The sequence below is a fragment of the Vanessa atalanta genome, chromosome 3 (assembly GCF_905147765.1).
Source record: "Vanessa atalanta chromosome 3, ilVanAtal1.2, whole genome shotgun sequence".
Lineage (NCBI taxonomy): Eukaryota > Metazoa > Arthropoda > Insecta > Lepidoptera > Nymphalidae > Vanessa > Vanessa atalanta.
In genome coordinates, this window is record NC_061873.1 from 14,165,083 (window position 1) to 14,188,205 (window position 23,123).

A 23,123-nucleotide genomic window follows, 5' to 3' on the forward strand; every position below is an offset into this window, starting at 1 on the left:
CGACGCCTTTTGACAATAAGTTAAAAAACCATTTGTATTTAGTATTTAATTTCATACTATTATTTGTTATATGAAGTGATTTTAAATATGTCAGATATAGTATTATTTATATGTATGAACTGTGTTTCTGTAAAATATTTTTTTTTGTTAGACACACACACACGTTAGAAAATGTTACCAACGAACTTTTTTAATTCCCTAAGTTTGGCGGGATTTTTTGTATAATATTGGTAGGCGGACGAGCAAATGGGTCATCTGATGACCCATATAATCCATCAGCACCGTAAGAAATTTTAACGACCTTAGATCACTATCGCGCCAACCTTGGGAACTGAGATGCTACGTCATTGAGCCTGTAGTCACACTGTCAAACTTACCCTTCAAACCGGAACTATAACTAGAGGACGGTAGAATATACGATGATTGGGATGGACTTGTACAAGGACCTAATAAGTACACAGCACAGAGTGATAAGAGCGCTTTCAGCATTGAGTCCGTGATTTTTACAATAGATAATATTTTATTTGGTATTATATCAATAATTAAATTATAACAATAATTAAAATACAACTCATGATCACTATTTTTAATATTAATGAAGCACATTAAACCTTTGTAAAGGGAGCTGAATTAAATCCTTCAATTATCACATGAAATTTGTGACGCTGTGTGTGCGGTTGGGAGTGTTTTACGTAAATTAATATTATGTCGTTTAATTTACAGAAACACCAAATATTTAAACATATTGTAAACCACGCACGGCTTGTGTTGTAATTAAAAATTATGATGAGGATATATTTATTACGAAATATTTTAATAACAAGTTATTTGAATGATGTAAAATAATGGGAAAATATTTTGCGCAGATTGGCAACTATAACTTTAAGTGTAACTCGTAAGTACAGAAATCGTAAATGCCCTTTACATCTGGGTAGGTATCACCTATTTATCATGCATTCTACCTTTACAATAATTAGTATTATTGTGTTGTAGTCGGAAGGGTGAGTACGCCAGTGTGACTACAGACACAAGGGACATAATTATACCACCGCGGACTTTTTTGAAGATCTTTTTAAGGTGTACAGCACTGTACTTCATTATTTTGATCTATCTCGTAGGATTGAGCTAACATTTGCAATGTAAGCTCAAAAAATGTGTTTATTTACGACATCACTTCAGAAACCTCTAAAATTATCAATGTATCTCGACTATATTGTGCATGTATTATACATATAAACCTTCCTCTTGAATCAATCTATCTATTATAAAAATCCGCATCAAAATCCGTTGTGTCATTTTAAAGATCTAAGCATACATAGAGACAGACAGCGGTGAGCGACTTTGTTTTATAATATGTAATGATTTACGGACTATAGTCGAAAATTAAGTTAACACTAAGTGTTATATAAACAAATAAAAAAAGCATTTATAGCATATAGCATTATTATATATCGACTAAAGGATTTTGAATTTAACTAAATTATTCTTGATCATTGTCGCTATGAGCAAGCATTCAGTCCTAGACAGCCTGTCTACTGAATACGAATGAACATATAATACAGTTTCGGTAATAAGGGATAATATATACTACTATCAGTTCAAACCTATGCATGCGAGTATACGTAACTATCTTTTGTCTTTCCGTTTATTTAATATAACGACGTCAACCACCGAGGCCTGTTTCGTCGTGTATAGTTACGGAATATTCTCGTGGCTCGGACACGACTTAATTATGTCGCACATAAAGCAGCCCTTACAATATCATTAACTCGTGCACCTTATAGCCGACATCAACGAAGAACTACACAGACGTCACAGACTCAATTTTAATTTCTATTCAATGTATTGTAATAAAATTACTGATTTAAAGAATGTTTAAAGCGTGCTAGAAAAGCCGAGATGGCCCAGTGGTTAAAACCTGTACATCTAAACCGATGATTTCGGGTTCAAACCTAGGCAAGTACCAATGAATTTTCAAGTGCTTAATTTGTGTTTATAATTCATCTCATGCTCGGCGTTAAAGGAAAACATCGTGAGGAAACCTGCATGTGTCTAATTTCAACGAAATTCTGCCACATGTGTATTCCACCAGACTGCATTGGAGCGGCGTGGTGGAATATGCTCCAAATCTTCCCCTCAAAGGCCTTAGCCCAGCAGTGGGAAATTTACAGATCGTTAATGTAGTGTAATGTAGAAGTGGCACCGATAATATCCCAAGTGGTTAGGATTGAACTGATGTCACTAGACTGGCCATAACGAGACTTTAATTCAAAGGCGACTCTGAGATTGGTATCTCAGAGCCGTATTTGAATTAAAGTCAATTAAAGCTTGAGAAGATTGTTTTAGATTATCAGTTTCAATTAAAATTATTTGAAAAAAAAAAAAAAAGTAGCAACGCCCCAAGTTAATTAAGAGATTACTAATATTCCTATTTACCCCTCCTTTTAAGCTTAACATGTTAGGAGTGAGTACAACAAAATCCCAGAGTCAGGTTCGATCCTGCGACTTTTTACATCGTTAGCCGGCCCGGAACCATTGCGCTATTGACGCTTCATTCATGATATTACTTACTATATTAATCACATTTGCTACATTGCACCAGTTCAACAAATACCACCTTTAACAGATCAAGATAAACTGGGTTTAATATAATCTAACGCCAAAATTATAAACGATATTTCACTCGCTGTGGACGCAACGTAATTCTTAGTACGGCTCGAACAATACCCGCGCTATCGTATCGCATGTGAATACACCGCGTCAAATTCCGATATGCGATTGGTAAATTAGCGTTGCTAAGTTAACTTCGGTATATGTTTGACGAATATTTGTATGAAGTATTTATTTATTTATACATAAAAGTTTACAAAACAAAATACTTATAGCTAGCATCAGAAAACCATTAAGTTTTGTAATAAATGAAGTTAAACCTAGGTTCGTTATCTACAGAACATTAATGCCAGTTAAACACGTGTATAAACTATCATAGCTTACTTGAAAAGTGTGATATTAGTTTCTTCTTAATGTTAATGTTAAGTAAATATGCCGCATACGTTTGGTGAATTACTAGCATTCTAACAGTATAATTATAATCCATAATTAATTATGAAACATTGTTAATAAAAATAACTATAATATCATCTACGCCGCTGTTAGCAATCTTTTTAAAAAATATTTTAATTTTAAATTAAATATGGGAGTTTAAATAAACTGTCGCTTCAACGTCTTCCGACTTCCTTGTCGGTATTGCGTAATACAGCCGTCGAGTTACCTAAGATTATAATATATATAATGAGCGCAAATCATTTTTTTTTAAAATAAATATTGGACAACATCACATACATTACTCAGATCCCAATGTAAGTAGCTAAAGCACTTGTGTTATGGAAATCAGAAGTAACGACGGTACCACAAACACCCAGACCCAAGACAACATAGAAAACTATTGAATTTTTTCTATATCGACTCGGCCGGGAATCGAACCCGGGACCTCGGAGTGGCGTACCCATGAAAACCGGTGTACACACTACTCGACCACGGAGGTCGTCAAATCATTATACTCTAGTATTGGACTTGTATTGAAACATTTACGTTCGGGCGCACTGTGTATCCTTAAAGTATAGCATAGTATAGCATTCATTGTTAATCTACAGTCCAAGATACGGTGTGGTATTAAATCTCTCAATAGTTCTGTGAGTTATATTATTTGCAGTCGGTGTAAGTCAGGACGAAACAAGTCAAATATGTTTAGATGTGATAGTCGCCTCCGAAAGGAACTTTGATACTAAATATTTAATATATTATACAAATATTATTCTTCTAAATTACTTTCTTAATATGCAATAGCTTTTAAACTGGTTGAAAACACTGTCGCGATCGAAGCGTGAACTCCCGCGAGGCCATAATATCGGATATTTACGTATGTTACCCAAATTGAGGAGCCACGATGGCCCAGTAAATCGAACACATGAATTATAACTGGAGACTGCGAGTTCAAATTCGGGCAAATATCATGATTTCACATACTTCACGTTTATAACTTCTGTTGGGTTCTAAAGGAAAGTACGTGAGGAATTAGAGTACCTTTGCCAAACAATAATATAACAATAAAAAACAAATTTCGCAGTTCCTTTGTGTTATAGGCAAAGCGTTAGCTTCGTTTTAGTTCAGCTCACGAGCGCGATAAGCCCGACGCGGACCGTGTGAATCCGAGTAATTTATATGAAGACGTCTGAAAGATTGCGTCATTTTGTTTTACACCCTAAAAGATTAGTTTATTCGTTGTTTCGTGAAAGAACTCTTCGCGTAAGTGAATGTTTTTGTTCCTGTCGTGTTCAGTTAAATGTTTGCCGTGATAAAGGAGTCGTTTTATAAATAAGCTTCATATTATTTTAGTATAGTTAATGTAATTTTTATAATTGGTTCTATTTTAAAACTTCACCTGATATATTCAGCGAATAAACCATTTAAATTACAAATATACACTTGTTACCACCAAACCACCTAGAAATAGTGTGTTAAGCTCAACAACATTCTCCTCAAGAGGGAGAGGAGACCTTTGCCCAGCAGTGGGATGTTTTCCGAAACATGATCAATGCTAATAGTATACAGTGGTAAAATTTGCTTGTTTGTATGTAGGTGGTAATTTCCGGAACGAACGATTATTTCTAAAACTTTTTTCACCGGTAGAAAGCTACATTTTTTTATTTTTATTTTATAGTTGGCAATCTAGCAGGAGGCTCACCTGATGGAAAGTGACTACCACCGCCCATGGACATCTGCAACACCGGGGGGCTTGCAGGTGCGTTGCCGGAATTTTTTTTAGAATATTATATGGTTCTCACGTGAAGTTAGGGCGGGTCGCTGGTAGGTAGTATTATAAACATACACGTTATTGAATAGTAATATAATTGTTTATTTTTACTTTTGAGGAAATATTTTAAAAACGTTTGATGATGGAGAAGTGCTCTTCAGTTCTTTTAATGGATATCAATGTGAAATTCCGTTACGCTTCAAAATGTTCAAGTGTCAGGTTAAACGACGACACTAGAAATTCAAATTAGGGAAAATATTCATTAAACATATGAATAATACTTCGTGTAGCGACACGCCTACTGTAGTATTGTCATTTGTTTTTAAAGATCATGACTTTCAAGGACATCGTCATGGATTTTTGAGTCGACCTTTTGATTCGAATATAGAAACGAACATAGTAAATCTTCAGATTAAATACTTTTGCATGAGCTCGCTGGAATTAATTTGGTCGATTTATCTTGATGTGATATTGTACAATATCATTGGTATTAGATACTCACATTAACATCGAATATATACAGTACTTATATTCAAATTACACGTGACTACTGTTTGAAAATAAATACCGTTATTGGAGAAACCAATTAGTGACGATTTATTTGTCGCTAAGGTCGAACCCATTTGAATTTATGTTCGTTTCGTTTTATGCTATTCGTATTATTTTTTCTTCACACGCACGACCAGTTAGATATGTAAAAGAAATTTATAGTATTTGTCGATTTTCAAGCAGATTACAAAATTCTATCGTATTTTATTAACATACCATTGTTATTTAGTCTGTGGTGTAAAGTAACTATTGAGTTCCTAGCCGGTTCTTCTCGGTAAAATCTAAATTCCGCACAGGCGGCGGCATCATCATGTTAATTGTAATCTAATAACATACATACCTATATAGATAATTTAATTCAAACGTCAGAGCTGAATCATTTATAATTGTTATCATTTATTCTAAAGTAAATCTATCTCTTGCTCTTTTACTGGCGAACTACTGAACCGAATTTGATGAAATTTGGTTACTATTTTTACTGGCTACTATTTTTAATTCCTAACATCCCGACCGGGCCCTTAAGCGCGAGCGAAGCAGCGGGCGGCAACTAGTCTTCAATAAGAAGACTCGACAGGAAGTCGAACAAGGTTGGTTTTTTAGAATTATTTAGCTCATTTTTTTTAATTATACCTCATTTTTGTATAAATATACATAATATATAATATGATAAAAAGTCGCCAGAAAATGTTCCTCATTAACATTCCCGCTAAACTAGAAATACAGCTAAAAGAAGGCGAGGTGTGGCCGCGGGCATTTCGTCTCATCTCACCCGGAGCTCAGCGCAATTCACCGGGACAAAAGGTTGTACCTTCCTACCTGGAACAAAACAAAACTTATAAAGTAAATACATATAAATGTAATGCATAGCACGTGATTAATTTTAGTTCACTGTTAGTAATAGTAAGAAAATCCTGGTTAATATTTCTTACAGCGCCATTGTCTACAGGCAGTGGCGACCACTCAACATCGGGTGGCCCATTTGCTCATCCGCCTACCTACATCATAAAATAAACTTGAAAACTGAGTGGTGCTTGCCCGGGTGCGAATATAAACTCTTCAGTTAATGTTCAAGTGTTTTAACCACTGGGCCATCACATCTGTAGTATTATAAATAATCGCAAAATTGTATATTATAGTTGAAGTTATTAAACGTCACACACTTAATAAGCCTTCTTACATAAAACACATTTCAAAGATTTGGTTCTGTCGTCGCCGTCAACTGATTACCTTTGTCTAGCAATAGTATGAAATTTTAACAAAGATAAACTCCAAAATCCACATTAATAAATGACAAACTTCTGAGGACATAAAAAATACAATTGAATTGAGAACCTCTTTTTTATATCGATCAAATCTGTGCTCCCTGTACGCATATTTCGGGAGTACTATGTAAGTTTAATTTATTGTATTTTATTTACAAATAAATTTAGTATCGCTCGTAATCAAATATTTTTTTAATGAAATAACAGCAGTGGCTCAGCAATCATTTTAGATAAATAAAATGATTTAATCTAATCCTTTGAAGCGACTACTTTGATTCTCGCGGGTGACGTAAATGGCGAGACGACAAAGAACCTATTTCGGGACGGCCCTGTGTAGGAATGATAGAAAACAAATCCAAACGAAACGCGACGTCATGAGGTATTTTTTTAGCAGTTATATTGCCTTTTATATTTCGAAAGGTCAAACATTGTGGTAGAATAAATAAACATTTATGTATCTGCAATTTAATAGTTGTTTTTGTAACTATGTATAAACATTACTGACTCCTGAACTACTCGACTAAATTACAGCTAATTGGCTATTTTAATTAGCGTAATTTGGCTGAAATCATATTAATATTTTGACCAATGAGGCTTTATAGTTATTAGATCATATTATCTGAATATGAATAAACTACACACGCTGTAGAACTGAATGTTAGTCGAAAAATAGACTTATCATATGTACGTGTACAAGGAAATGGTTCAGGCGCAGAATCGACGGGTAAATTGTTGTCCTAGGCATGGGAGTGTTAACACTGCAGAATTCAAAACTTTGAGCTGCTATTAAGAATTTCTTGACAAAAAAAAAACAATTAGTTTTTACGAGTTATACCTGCGGTTTTACATCATGTGGCATTCGCCGTCCCTTTAATACGATTTGACGACCTCCGTGGTCGAGTAGTGTGTACACCGGTTTTCATGGGTACTCTGAAGTCCCGTGTTCGATTTCCGGCCGAGTCGATATAGAAAAAGTTCATTAATTTTCTATGTTGTCTTGGGTCTGGGTGTTTGTGGTACCGTCGTTACTTCTGATTTTCCATAACACAAGTGCTGTAGCTACTTACATTGGGATCATAGTAATGTATGTAATGTAATGTGTTTAATACACTCTCTCGTAGATCTGATTATAGAAGGACGTCCATATGTTTCCGGCTCATGTATAGCTCACTGACAAGCCATTACGAATTCTGGCCGAGCCGGCTGAATGTAACTTGATTGTGACATCGCTAACGTACTTGTAGTTTCAAACTGTGGTCGTTGAAATCAGCAAAGGCTCGTAAAACTAATTTCAAAATGCGGTCAATTTTGCGGGACAGGTCTATTTTGATTACATACAAAATGGTAGATAGGATTATAGTGATACCTCGAACTTAACTGTCATTTATGCTAATGAGGATCGCTTGGGATATTTCTCTGTAATCGAGAATTTAAATGAATGGATTATTATCATCATTCCCCTGCTTTTGAGCCATTTATTTTGAGTCGGCGCAGTGAGTAAGCTGCAGGATAATGGCAGCCGGTATAGATTTACGCTTATATACGCACTCGCGACGAATGCGAGAAGTGTGCTACTGATAACAGCTCCGCCGAGTCAAAAGCCGAGCCCGGCAATCCGGTGCCCCGGTAAAGAGTCTAAGCTGCATCGAAAGTATTTCGTGGAATTTTGTAGTGGGCCATCAAAGAAGGGAGTTGATAAAATAAGATAAATATTTATTGAGTATTTAAAATTTTATATCAAATGCGACAAATAAAAACTGAGATTTTTTATCGTTTTTTCTCATTAGAGACTTAGATTATAAAACTAAAGCAAGAAGGAGCGCGCGGTACAGTATAGTGAAGCAACAAAAGCAAATACAAAATCAAAAGCAAAAATGCAAGTTCCCAGTTGTGCGAAGCGACACGTTTTTTTTTTGTATTATTTATTAATAAGGTACTAATAAATGATTGCATACAATACCGAGATTTTGGATTCGCTTGTGTTGCTTCACTTTAATGTTCCGAACGCTTGACCTTTTGTAAAAACAAAATCTGAGAGTGTAAAATGATTATTCAAAATTTTAAATTAACATGGTTATTTTTATTCCTAACAGTATTTAGAACGGGATATTTACCATGTTTTTTATTTTTATTTGGTGGAGCTCGATATTTCGACATTATCTACGAATGTCTTGTTTGTGAACAAGTTAAGTAAGTTAAAATATCCCGTTTTAAATACTGTTAGTAATGATTCAAAAGTTCTAAATAGAGTGGTAGCTATGTCTTTATATAAAATCGTTTTAAATGATTAAATGCCGATATATGACCTTAATGTCATATATCGGCATACTAACATTCATAATTATCCCAAAGTCTGAAGTTCGTACAACGATTCATACGTATATTGTAATATCTTGTCAAACCCACATCTGTTAATTTTATACGGGACACCATAATCGTCAATCGTTTCGTTCTAATTCGATTGTTGTTAAAGGCCTATTGTTTAGCGTTCACAAAACAGATAAACTGATCCAGTTGGATATTCAGCGAGCTATAAAGTTTATTTACAGCTGGAATATATTCGACCCGCGGCCATCGGTGCGATAAGTTGGTTAGCACAATAACATAACAAATACGACCCTGTTCTGGGCCTCCACATGGCATGCGGCGCTATATAACGTGGGAGATTATTTATTTATTTTTTTTTACTTATTATTAGGCGGATGAGCACATGGGTCTCTAATGGTAAGTGGTCCATCGCTAATAGACATTATAAATGTAAGAAATAACAACATTATTCCTTGATAGAAGTTAACGAGTGTAAGCTATAAAATGCTACGTGTTCAATAGAGAGCCAGGCTATACGCGAAATCAACGATCCATAGAGGATTAGTATTATGTAATTTTGACAATAACTGCTTAAAACACCGCAGATGCAAACGATGGACGCGATGCGATTCGATTCTGTACTACTGATGTTGGTACAGTTTATTGTAATTCTATTTTACTTAGTATATTATGATTTGTTATTATTCAAATACAAAAGATAACGTGTAATAATTTGTGTATTTTTAATCATTTCTTACAATTGTTGTGGTTGCGTTTAAAATAAAAATTAATAATGAATTTTCTACTGTTGATAAGAAATTACATTTTCTAAATTATATAGCAAAAAAAATAATTAATTAATGAAGAAGCATTAAAGGTGTAAGAAGTTATATAAACTTCTTGTATGCACATTGCAAATATCTATCGATAAACAGTATTTGTTTTGCTCCGGTTTGAAAGGGAAGTAGGCCAGTTTAACTATACGCATAAGGGACACAACATCTTACTTCCTAAAGTTGACAATGTCATGGTTATAGTTGGTGGTGAGCTATTTACCACATTAAATTATCCAGTTATAATGGCGTCATCTATTCACACTACAGTCATATCAAAGAATACGATTAAAATTTAAAACGTTATATATAATATTTGAACACCTTATATAATAACCCGAAAATCTAAGAAATAGAAAACTATACACGACATCATTATTTCTGTACATCGAGGAAATCCCAAATACGAGCATATTAATAACGAGGGCAAATTTATTCTGATACGGTCAGCCATACAGGAGAATTCGGCGAAGCGTTAAGCATCCAAGACCTCGGTGAAGTGACCTTGAGGTTTCTGAACCGACGAGGCACCCTTATGATTTAATGGACAATAATTGAGGAGCGGCGATGTGCATAGAAGCATATAACCACTGCACATCCTGAATACAACGCAGATACAGGACGGAGATTTCAGAAACAAGAGGTTTCTTCAGATCTGTAGCTGCAGAAAAATATAAATTTCCCAGTAGTAACTTGGTTAGTAAAAGTAGGATTTATTTAATCCAGCTTCAAAGATTTTGAAAGTAATTTTGTTTTCTCAAACGCCAATTCAGTTTCGGACGCTAAAGGTAATCGCAACTCTATTGGATTTTATTTATTGTTTGATATTTGTTAGGATACCTTCTGCGACTCGCTATCACGCTTCTAACGATACAATATTGTTATAGACTGAGAGACAGATATATACAGACATATAACCTTAATTGGGTCCCCTAAAAACTATTCTTTATATGATTTCTTGATATTATTATTACTCGAGATAAAGGAAAGCTGTTAAGGTCAAGCGGTTGGATGATTTTGATCTTAACTGATGATAAAGTATTCAAAACCTTCGTCAACACCGTTGATTTTTCGCTTTGAAAAGCATAGTGGTCATGGAAACCTCATAAGGAGAAGAAGAGAGGACCTAAGCCAGCAGCACTTTACTTATGTTCTTTGCTCAAGATTTAAATAAATCGGTTTGACTATTCATTGATGGAATAATGTGTCAGCAGTAACAGCCTGTAAATTTCCCATTTCTGGGCTAAGGCCTCCCCTCCTTTTGAGAAGAAGGTTTGGAGCACATTCCACCACGCTGCTCCAATGCGGGTTGGTGGATATACATGTGGCAGAATTTCGTTGAAATTGGACACATGCAAGTTTGCTCACGATGTTTTCCTACACCGCCGAGAACGAGATTAATTATAAACGCAAACACAAATTAAGTACTTGCAAATTCAGTGGCGCTTGCCTGGGTTTGAACCTGTAATCATCGGTAAAGATGAACTCGTTCGAAATACTAGGCCATGTCGGCTCTTAATCGTAATTTATTAATTTTAAAATGTTTTAAAATTAAACCTAGTAGACAGAATAGATAGGGTAGCTAGGAATAACGTGTATTATTTGCGCAAGCTCTTTTAAATTTGTCAACACGTGATCTACACGAGACAATTATTTTTAAAATAACCTTAATTAGTTTTACGACGTTTTTCATACTGATGAGAATGAAATGGAGATAATATTTTTCCATATTGTGCTGATGGATATTGAGGTCAGTAGGGAGGGCGGTGACGCGCGAGGGACCGGCATCGGGAAATGCCATAGAGTATATCAAAAAGCTATTTGAAAACCCTCGCATTTTCTGACTAAAGTGGTTATTTCTCCCATCTTGAATGTATGTCTTCACGAAATATTATGATGAAAAATAAGATGTAGGTAATAATTTCGTTATTGTGTCAGCAATCCGCTAAAAAACCTGGCGATGTGATAAATGGGCCACCTGATGCCCGCTCATAAACATTAGCTCTGTAAGAAATATTGTGTGTGTCTCCTGGCCGGTTTCGGCTACAGCGACTGTTATTCTAGACAAATATAGTAAGAAATTACATAAAAGTAAAAGTTACTTTATGTAATGTGAGAGCTCCGTTGTTCTGCTCTCTGATGCGCTCTAATATGACTTATGTACCCAATCTTGTTAATAAGGGTACGACCGCATTTCGGGCATGTTAAAACCCCGTCAACGTAGTTAAAGACTATGGCAGCTGGTGGTCGGGCCTTTAACTCATCTCTCTTCTTGTTAAGGTCTAGGCAACGTTCAACCTCGAATTTATTCACTTGAACGTTAACTTGCCGCCTCCACTCTGTACGTTCAGCTGCTTTATCTTCCCACTCAGATGGCTCTATTTTGCACCGTTTCATATGTCTTTTCAGAACATCCTTGTATCTAAGGTACTGGCCACCACGTTTACGTTTACCGTACTGGAGTTCTGAGTAGAGGATGCGTTTCGCCACCCTACTTTCCGGCATACGCGATACATGTCCGCACCAACGGAGCTGTCGCCTCATCAGATACATCTCAATACCTCCGACATTTGCTTTCCTTAGCACATTTGTGTTCCTTACACAATCTGACCATCTGATGTTCATGATGTCCCGGAGGCACTTGAGGTGAAATCTGTCGAGTGTACGAATGTGCTTGCGGTATAGTACCCAGGTTTCACACGAGTATAGTAGGTTAGGCAACACTACAGACATATAGACACCGATTTTAGTCATAAGCTTCAAATCATGTGATCGAAATACCCTGGTACGTAATTTACCATAAGCTGCAGCTGCAGCGCCAATCCTGTTATTTATTTCTGCATCCAGGTCACATTTTGATGTTATTGTACTACCAAGGTATTTGAATTTATCAACATGCTTTAAACCCTCTGCCCCAATCGATACACTTGGTGATATATGAGCACCCATGGTCATCACTTCTGTCTTCTTGACATTAATTTTAAGACCAAATTTAGTGCAAGCGTTGTCCAGGCCTGTAATAAGGTTTTGCAGGCCCGCAGTAGTGTCAGCTACGAAGCAGAGATCGTCGGCGTACATAATCTCTGAGATGACGGTAAAAGAGACTTTGGTGGAGGCTTTGAGTCTTGCCAAGAAATATTATCTATTCATTAGATCGCCAAATGCGCCGCCACCCCTAAGGGTGTTATCTTAGCTCCTAAGAGCTGAGATAACTATGTCTCTTACTAAGTATTGTTGTTTGGCGGTATAATATTTGTTTACCTACGTAAACGGAAACGTATGTACGTAAACGGGTGGTACCTACGTAAACGGAATTCCACAAAAATCACCAAGTTAATGATTGTTCTTTAAATAAAACTATGTCAATGAAAAAAGAAACTATCAAATTTTCAGAATTTATCAAAAGGTTCAATTGTCAAAAGTCAGACACACGCAAACAGATGCACTTTCCGTTCCCTCTCTCTCATAGTTTAACGACAGTCGGCAATCCGACTCGACCGTAAAGATCAGACGTAAAACCGTAGGCTTTGCGTGATATCCGATTACGGGTGTTTCTTGATCGGAAATCCCAATACCTTTTTATTGCTCTGGTCCGAGAGTCGAATCTGAAATGTGCAGCCTCATCTAGCAAACCACTAAATCGTAAACCACTTTCAAAAATGAAATGCTGCCATTATCGGTGTTTGTAATAAAAAAACTGATTTGAAAATGGTCGTTCAAATATTACAACAGAATTTGAGCAAAGTTTTTATCGCGAAATAAATAAAGAAAATATAAGTCTTGTTTAGCAAAAAGCCGCGAGAGAAAGAACTTACAACGCCGTTTAAATATGGCTGTATGAGGGAACATTCTTTGTTATAATGCCCAAATATAAAAAGTCAAACAGAAAAACCCCGAACACTTTAAGTAATGATGTTACGAAGAAAGATAAACATTACGTCTCCATGAGCGTATCTAGGGGTAGGGATGGAAATATCACCTCCCCATATACCAGCGTCCAAACAATCTAAATTCATAATCCAAAAAGCCCAAATTTCACCAAAAATTTGGATTGAAATAAAAATTATGGCTCCCTAAAAACATTGTGCCTACGCCAACGTACATCTAGTCAAAGACAACAGGACTTTTGTATTTCGAAGACTGTTATTTAGATTTATTTCAAGGCGCCGACGAGAAAAGGTGATTAGTAAGAAACATTGGCTGAAATTAAAATGTTAGAAAATCGTTTATTTTATTCGTAGCGACAATTATACTTTTCTTAAAATATCCAGCTACTTAACGTTAAGGATTTATAAATTTTGTTTATTGAAATGAGCCGTCCAAATATTATTAAATATCTAATACTAAATTTACTTTTGGTCGTTTTAACTAAAAGGTATTATGAATTATTTATAAATAAAGAATGGTTTTATAAATCGTTTCCAAACCAATTATTAATTCAACTTCTTAATAAAGAAATTTTGCAATCACAGATCTTAGATTATGAAATAGAAATACGAATATTCATTTACCTTTAAATAAATGTAATTAAATGTACAGTTTATCTTTAACATAACAATAATTTTCTCGAAACCTGAAATATTCAACAAAAAGGAGAAGTTCGGACATGAGGTAATTAAAGGTTCTTATGATTCTATTTAAAATTCATATCTTCAGTACAACATAATAACTAGTCAAACGCTGTAACTGTAATATTGAAATGAACGCGACTTTATTTGTTTATTTGGTACAAATATATTTTAATTTTTTAACACGGTCTACAGCTAAATATTTATTCTAGCTTTATTGACCACAAGCGATTGCATGTTCAAAAGACTGACTATAGTAGGTGTTCTGTATTAGTCAACCGCGATTTAATTAAGCTTAGAAGAACAAAAGTGTATTTTAAGATATATAGCATATATATATATGTAAGCGAAATAACATTCATTATGAGATCCCCAAAACGAGACTTTAAAATTAACACACTTACTATCGCGACGAAATCTTATTGGAAATTTAGACTTTAATAAGGGAAATGAGAAGATTAATTTTGTATGAATTTTGCTGTTAGTTCTTATGTAGTTGAAATGGAAAAGGTGTTTGTCTTCCATCTCATCTGATGGAAAGTGTAAATGAAGACGAAGGTGGTACACGCCCATCCAAAAGATACCTGTTCGCTCTACACTTAAGTTATGTTATAACAGTAAATAGCATATAAGAGAAATAACAGATAAACATCAGCATACATCCTACTGAAAGAGATTATCTCGCTGAAGGAAACCCTGGAGACATATTTTGAAAAAGGATCTCGCCGGCACGTCTCATAATAATTGGGATTTTAAATCTATTATCCCTCACTTTGCGTAGGCCTGACTGAGTAAATTCCACCCACTGAGTTTTTATATTTATTTACAAATAGTTATTGTGTAAGCAAATAATAGCAAAAGTGTGTGTTATAAAACAAAGAACTAAGGTCTATCATACGGGCAGGCGCTAACACTTAACGTAAGGAGGCCGTCCCTTCTAATTTTTGAGTATATAACTAATAAAATTATATATTTACTCACAAATATATGTGTATATCTAAATTTTTATTTTATTCCATTGCAAGTCGTATTTAAGTGCCATTTTTAACATTCTTTAGTATAAAACTGTATAATACTGCAATGGTAGTACTTTTGTAATGGTACAATAAGTCTTTGTCCAACTGTGGGTATGCTGTTGATCTTTGGTAAAGTTTTCACTTTTATAAGAAAATATCACAAATAGACAATTATGTCTATATCAAGTAAAACGAGACAAGTAAAACTTCATCGAAGGATTTTTTTTAATTATGAAAATACTTTTTTAAAATAAAACGTCATGTAAATATCTCAGTAAATTAATTGTGATTAAGTAATACATTGAAACGCCGTCATCTTAATTTTCTCGAATGATAGATTGCTTTTTCTTGAGCCCCATCTGCGTTGGTCAAGTTTTGCTTCTTATTCCATTAAAAAAGTTTTTTTTACTTCACAATAACAAAGTACTTTAATAATTTAGAATAAGACATTTATTCTTGAAATATTAAGAAGATATCATTAATTAGCAAATACATTATAAATACTTCAAATTAATTTAGTTTTACAGCTAAATGGTCAGACAATTTTACAAACAAAAGAGAACAAATAATATTTTTAATTATAAGTTTCTGAAGCGAACTAATCCAGGTGAGTTTAATATCAGTCTAAGTCTAAAATTATTTATAAAAGCAACGGCCTCTGCTGAGTCTATTCTACCGAGTATCGCTAATTCGAATCACCAATAATTTCGAAACTTGGCTACGCATTTATAAAAAGTAAAAACCCTGCACATAAATAATGAAGTTTACTAAAAAACAATTACACACAAAAGAGATAATGTTGAGAACTCCCGAGCAACATCATCCATCACTGCAGTGATTACAAAACATAAAAAAGAAAACGTTAAGCGCGACTAAGACCGAGCTCCTTTGGAGTTAACGAGGCTTACTTTGATTAATAGTTAGTTTTTAAGCTCCAGCAACTACACGCTGCGACGTCGAAAGAGAAAAGCGTATGTTAGTATGGTAAAAGGAAGCGTGGGATTTGCCTCTATCTGGTTGTAAAACTACTAAAACTGATATTTGATAGCAATATTTTATATTACCATAAAGTATAGTAAAGTAACGGCCTGTTTAAATCCTACAGCTGGATTAAGGCCACTCAACTATTCTGCTCTAATGGGTTGGTAAATTCACATGTGATACATTTTCAAGCGAGATTAAGCACATAAAAACACACTGTCCTTGCCTAGAATTGATCCCGCAATCATTGGGTAAGATTCATGCTTTCTAACCACTGGAACATCTCAGCGAGATTGGTATATCTTGGATATTTTCAAAGTCATTTCGTATGGTATATTACTTTGACGTAACGTTTTAGTCATAGACACTGTATTCATCCTTAAAAAGTAGACTTCCTTGGGGATACATTTCAACATTTTTGGATACTGATTGGCTTCACAGTATATTTACAATATTATGAATAAAATATTATATCTGCAATAATATTGATAATTATAATAGAAACAGTGAGAGTATAAAAAGTGTAATCACGAGAAGTAAAGATAATTTAGTTAACATCAAGTTTCCGAGGCCACAAATTGTATCCTTCCTTAAGTGAAGTGTTAGCTTTTATAATAAAATCTCGCAAATACTTCTAGCTTTTCCAATTAACAATTTTAAATCTCATGACATTGACAAATAAGAGTCATTATAAGATTATATTTAAACGATAAAAAACCGTGAAGTTAGTATTCGTTGGTTTTCATAATAAATAATAATGATTTAATTAAAAAAATATACTTACTATGATTTTTAGAAAACATTACTAATGAAACTTTTTGCGGGGAACCAGTAGTTACTATAAATTTAAAAAGATCATCTATAATTTGATTTGATGCGGAAATAAACAAGTACAATTATTTTATTTATTTATTTTATTTTATTTATTTATTTATTTATGAGTCCCCAACAAAGGATACACACTAATTACACATTCAAAATAAAACAGTGTAAGGGTTACACAACTTATGTGCTCCTTCAATTACAGGAGACCACAGCATGCACAACAAAAACAATATTTTTAAACATAAAGAAATTAAAAGTGAGAAAGTAGTAAATAGAAGTAAAAACTACAAAAAGTAAAATTAAAATCTTAAAATTAGGAAAAAGCTTATAAACTAAAAAAAAATTATTTTTTTAGATTGTATTAATAATATTACGTTAAAACTTTATTGAGACACACTCTGAATTTGGACAAGCTGTAACGATGAATATCGAGTTCGATATTACATCTAGTAAGTGCGTTATATTGTCTACAGAGCCTTGGAACAGCAGCGTTATGTCCTAGGTTTGATTGAAATCTCGGAATATATAAAAGGTTATATGCTTTTATACGAGGCAAGCGAGAAGGAACATTGATTTGAAGCTTATGTAGAAGATCACTACAATCTATCACCCCATGTATAATTTTGTATAGAACTATAAGATCTATAATATTTCTACGAGTTATAAAGGAGGTCATGTGATAATATTTAAGTCTGTCGTTGTAACTCGTGATGTTTTTAGCCTGTAAATCGTTGAAAGAGAGATGGTAAAGAAAGCGTTTTTGTACTTTTTCTAATCTATTGATGTGGACATTATATTGAGGATTCCATATAATGCTATTGTATTCCAGTATGGGAAGAACTAGGGTCATGAATATTTTAATTTTGGTAGAAATGTTCTTGAAGTCCTTCATATTACGGAGTATAAAACCAAGAATTTTAAATCCCTTAGATACAATATTAAATATATGTGTGTCGTATCTCAACTTTGAGTCTAAAGTAACTCCAAGGTCTCGTACACAATGCGATAGTGAGATTTGTTGTTTGTTGATGTAATATTTATTCGGCTCAGTTTTTTTATTACGGGTAAATTGTATACAGTGACATTTTTTTATATTAAGAACCATATTGTAATCCCTACACCAAATCTCCAATCTGTTAATATCTTCTTGCAATTTATTTACATCATCGTTTGTTAATATTGGCTTCATTAATTTTAAATCGTCGGCAAATAGGTAGTAGCTTGTGTGGAAAAAACATGTAGTGATGTCGTTAATAAATACGTTAAAAAGAATAGGTCCGAGATGTGATCCCTGCGGAACGTCCGATACCACTTCAAAGCTATCCGAACAATGACCATTGATGACGACCTTGAAACTTCTATTCTGCAAATATGATGTAAACCAATTAAGAAGCGCTCCACCTACACCAAATTGTGAAAGTTTGTGTATTAAAAGCAAATGATCAACTTTATCGAAGGCTTTACTAAAATCTGTGTATATTACATCAACAGGTATTCGGTTATCAACATTCTCGGATAAAGCGGAAGTAAAACACAATAAGTTAGTGGTGGTTGATCTTGACTTTATAAAACCGTGTTGGTGGGGGGTAATTTGATGTTTCAGATACCATGACAATTTTTCAGTGATCATTTTTTCAAAAACTTTGCCTAAAGTTGAAAGTAACGAGATTGGTCTGTAATTACTAACAAGGTGCTTTTCACCAGATTTAAATATTGGGAGTATCAAAGCTACTTTCCATAGGTCTGGAAATACTCCATCTTTTAATGAACGATTAAAAATTAAAGTAACAGGTAAGGCTAGCGCTTTAGCACATCTTTTTATAAATACCGGTGGAAGATTATCACAACCTGACCCCTTGCGTTCATCGAGTGTTTTAAGTGATTTATAGACTTCTAGTGTACTAAATGAAAGATGACAAAGGAAATTTGATGAGGTATTACCGCTGTTAGATGTATTATTATTATTTTTATCGGACTTTGAAAATACTTGTACAAAATTTTCAGCAAATAAGTTACATATTTCTTTACCATCAGAAGCAACTTTACTGTCGAGTTGCATTTTGGCTGGATAAGAACTAATACCCTTTCTCTTAGCTTTAATAAACGACCAAAAAACTCTGGGGTTAGAATGAATAGATCTTTCAAGCATTGCTATATATTCATTATAACATTCAACTGATAATTTATGACACTTGTCGCGAAGTCTGTCAAAGTAAAAGCAGTCAAGAGGATTGTTAAATTTTTTGATTTTACGATGGAGTTTATATTTTTCTTTAAAGAGACGAATCAGATGTGGAGAATACCACGTGGGGTATTTTGAGCTACGTGGTCTTTTCATAGGTACGCAATTTTTGATTATTTCTTTTAAAGTCTTGTAAAAGTAATCTAACATTTGATTAACTGATAAGCACTTCTGAAGTTCATGCTTCCAATCAATTGAGAAAATATGCTCCAATATCCTGTCGTAATCTGCTTTAAAAAAATTGGGTCTACTAATAGACTTAACTTGTAAGTGACTAACTGCATTAAGAGGAACACAAAATTCCAAAGCCGGATGTAATGGATCTTCGTTTATTAAGGGTCTGGTGCAACGAATTGTTTTACTAAAATGAGTATTGCTGAGTAACAAATCAAGAACTTTACCTTTGTCGTTTAAAATGTTATTGTACTGTGTAAAATCATTAATGGAAGTGAATTCAAGTAAAGTTGCACAAGTTTCGGAAAGATTTGAATTGGCATCTGTCTCCGACCATTTTATATTACTTAAATTAAAGTCTCCTAATATTATTGTGTGTTTATTTAAGTCAATTGCCTTTTGAGACTGTATAGTAAAAGTCATAAGAGTTTCATTTTTTAATGGTGGGGGTAGATAGATAGCGCATATGTTTAAATAATCAATTGTTTTACGTGAAGTTTTAAATTCAATGCTTACCCAAAGATCCTCAAATGTGCTTTCATATTCGGAACGCCTTACCGATTTAAGGTGTTTTGAAACTGCAATTAGGACTCCTCCACCATCTTTGCGAATATTATAGGAACTGGTTTCACGGTCCCTCCTATACACTATATATCTATCGTCGAAGAGTTCCGAATCATAAACGCTACTGTTAAGCCAAGTCTCCGTAAGCACAATTACATCATAGTTATGAGGCGATAGATTTATATAAAAATTCTTAGTTTTAGTTTTTAGTCCGCGTACATTTTGGTAATAAAAATCAAGATTATCGAATTTAAAAACTAATGAACCATAATAACATGCTAGAAAATATAAAATTAAATACTAAATTAGAAAACAGAATTTAACATTTCTTTACTATTGATAAAAAAACTACGGGTTGTTTCGCTTTTTCTCATGAACACTCTTCCGTTGCGTACCCAAACAAATCTATAGCCGATTTCTTTAGCCCTGATTCTAGCAGCTGCATGTATAGCCTTGTTATGAGCAGAAAGGTGTTCCATTAGATATATAGGTTGTTTTTTGTCTGCTGCCATTCCGATGTGACTGGTATTAAGTTTATTCTTAGCGTTTACTCTATTGAATTTTATAGCCGCTGCAAGGTATCCATCACGAAGACGAGAACTAGAAAATTTTACAACAATCGACCGCGGTCGATTGCTCTCAGTATCTTTTTTAGCAATTCTGGTGCAATGAATAATGTCAGCATCTTTTACGTCATGGTTTACTATTTTACTTAGTTGCAATACTGTGCTTATTAGGTTTTCCGATTTACTTTCGGGAACATTTTGTAGTTCAATATTACAAGACCTTGAATGTTGTTCTAGGAGATTCATACGTATTGTTAAGTCTGTGAGAGAGGTTTGCAGAATGTTATTATTTTTTTCAAGTTTTTCGATTTTTGAAGATTTTTCCTCTAGAGATACCTTCATTAACTCGTACTGATCATTAAAGAAGTTAAGGGATTGTTGAAAGCTTGACAAAACATCGTTCATCTTAGCAAACTGTTCCGTAACTACTTCTTTAAGGGCATTTTTAATTTCTTGTTTAATTATATCTCTCACGGTGTTAATTGAAATTTGCGTATCGTTGTTAGCATTATTAATTAATGCTGGACTTTGGCTTACGGACATTTTATTTCGCAATGTAACATTAGAATCGTTCAACGAGATTGGGTCTTTCGTATCATCGTTGTCTTTTTTAGAAACATTATATGAGAGTGGGGTTACGGGTGCATTGCCTTTGGGATGTTTATTCATACAATCGGAACATTTCCAATTCATCTTTTGCGTTGAATTCATGGATTTTATTCGCTTATCAGTTACGTTTGCACATAAATAATCGTAGGACTGGTGGCATTTAGAACATTCTAGGTATTCCTTAGCCTTAATAACAAAAGAAAGAAAGATATAATTTAATTTCAATATATTGTAGAGTTAAGAAACAGTATTTTCCTAATAGCATTATATGAAGAAAGAAAGGAAGATGTAGGTTATATTGTCGCCGTAAGAAATAAAAGTATAAGGGACATAATATAATCCCAAAGTTGGTAGCGCAATGGTGATGTAAGGAATGCTTGATATTTCTTACAGCGCTAATGTCTATGGGCAGTAATGACCACCTACCATCAGGTGGCCCATTTGTCCAACCACCAATGAACATACCTTATGAAAATGTGCAATTAGCAATAAGATTTTGTAAGTTGTTTATGTGGAATGTGTACGATAACATTTTGACAAACTCGCAAGCAAGAGCTTTTTCGTTCGCTGTTTTTCTTTCACGCTATTTCTAGTGCAATCAATTTTAAATTTATTATTATTAAATTATTTTATTTAAAATATTATTACATTTTTCTTAACAGAAGGTTGTATAACCTTCAACAATTGAGCTATATTGAATCATAGATTTGTATAAATGTAATAGATACTTTTTGGTTTGAAGCCTCTATCAATCAAAACCAAAATATACTTTATTCAAGTAGGCTTTAACAAACACATTAGAATCGTCTGACATTTTACGAAACTATATTAAGTGAAGCTACTACCGTAAAGTGGTAAAAAAGGTTCTACTGAGAAGAAACTCGCTCAGACAGAATTTTGCTCCTTTTCAACATATAAAATACAAAGATACGAATAAATTTAATAAAGGATATTTTTGAATTTGACATTGGAGTGTGTATTTTGATTGTAAAACGAAAGGATGTATCGTAATTTCTGTTGTAACGAGTGAAAAATATAAGTATTGTAAACGGCTATTTTAGAAAAATATTATGTTCTTTTTTACTTGAAGCTCCTATCTTCACAGACGACGTCGTGTGTAAATTTACACGTGTGATTCTGAGCTCCTTTCAAACTTATACTCCTTTAACTTGAAATGTATTTCACGATCCAGTGATAACCAGTTTGTGCTATCAATGTTTAGAACAATGTTAAGAATATTGAACACTTTCTGAACATCTAAAGTCTCATCTATATTATTATAATTTGTATTAGAATCTAATATATATACTAGATATATTAATTCTACTTACTTACAAGCTAAAGTAATGTTTCTTAGATTTTACTTCAGTTTATTCCCGTCACTTATTCTGGTCGTTAATCTTTTCGACTCACACGCGCCGCACATTCTAATGGGCGTCGCGAGGAATACGAAATATTGAAGGCTTCATAACATTTATTTATTCCGGTGATTAAGTTGTCGCCTACAATAAGACGAGCATAATTTTTCATTAAAATATGTGTTCACTGCAAATTTCTTATGGAGATATGTTGTTTTTTTTTTTATTTACAGAGTTCGTGATCACGATCATAATTTTCTCTTTATGAAAATAAATGATTTTTCTGCTTAATATTAAATACAGAGAGGCATTTCAATATATTTGTAGTGATATTTTAATGTTTAAGACTGGACAAATTGACGCGTTCTAAACACAGGGACATCTCACCTCATCTTAAATATTATATATACAAACACCGCGCCACAAATTCAAATATATACAATGGGAGGTCGACCC

General features: G+C 33.9%; 2 protein-coding genes across 2 annotated transcripts in view; both read right to left on the reverse strand.

The window, feature by feature from the left end:
• LOC125077353 (neuroligin-1-like) overlaps nt 1-23,123 on the reverse strand; it is a 130,355-nt gene that overhangs the window by 53,700 nt on the left and 53,532 nt on the right. The gene's annotated exons all lie outside the window — the stretch shown is intronic.
• LOC125076937 lies at nt 11,823-21,243 on the reverse strand. The gene is made up of 3 exons (XM_047688680.1): nt 20,530-21,243; nt 13,311-13,369; nt 11,823-12,888 (listed from the first exon to the last, which is right to left on the reverse strand). The coding sequence occupies exons 1-3, from the start codon at nt 21,241-21,243 to the stop codon at nt 11,868-11,870; spliced, it is 1,794 nt and encodes a 597-aa protein (XP_047544636.1). The 3' UTR covers nt 11,823-11,867.

Excerpts from the sequence above, each read along its gene's own strand:
- LOC125076937 (XM_047688680.1), bottom strand. The coding sequence starts at position 21,243 with ATGTCCGTAAGCCAAAGTCCAGCATTAATTAATAATGCTAACAACGAT. Across the intron at positions 13,370-20,529 it reads TCGGCTATAGATTTGTTTGG|ATTCGACTCTCGGACCAGAG; the intron begins GTACGCAACGGA and ends TGCACATTTCAG. Across the intron at positions 12,889-13,310 it reads TTTCCGATCAAGAAACACCC|ACTCAAAGCCTCCACCAAAG; the intron begins GTAATCGGATAT and ends TTTCTTGGCAAG.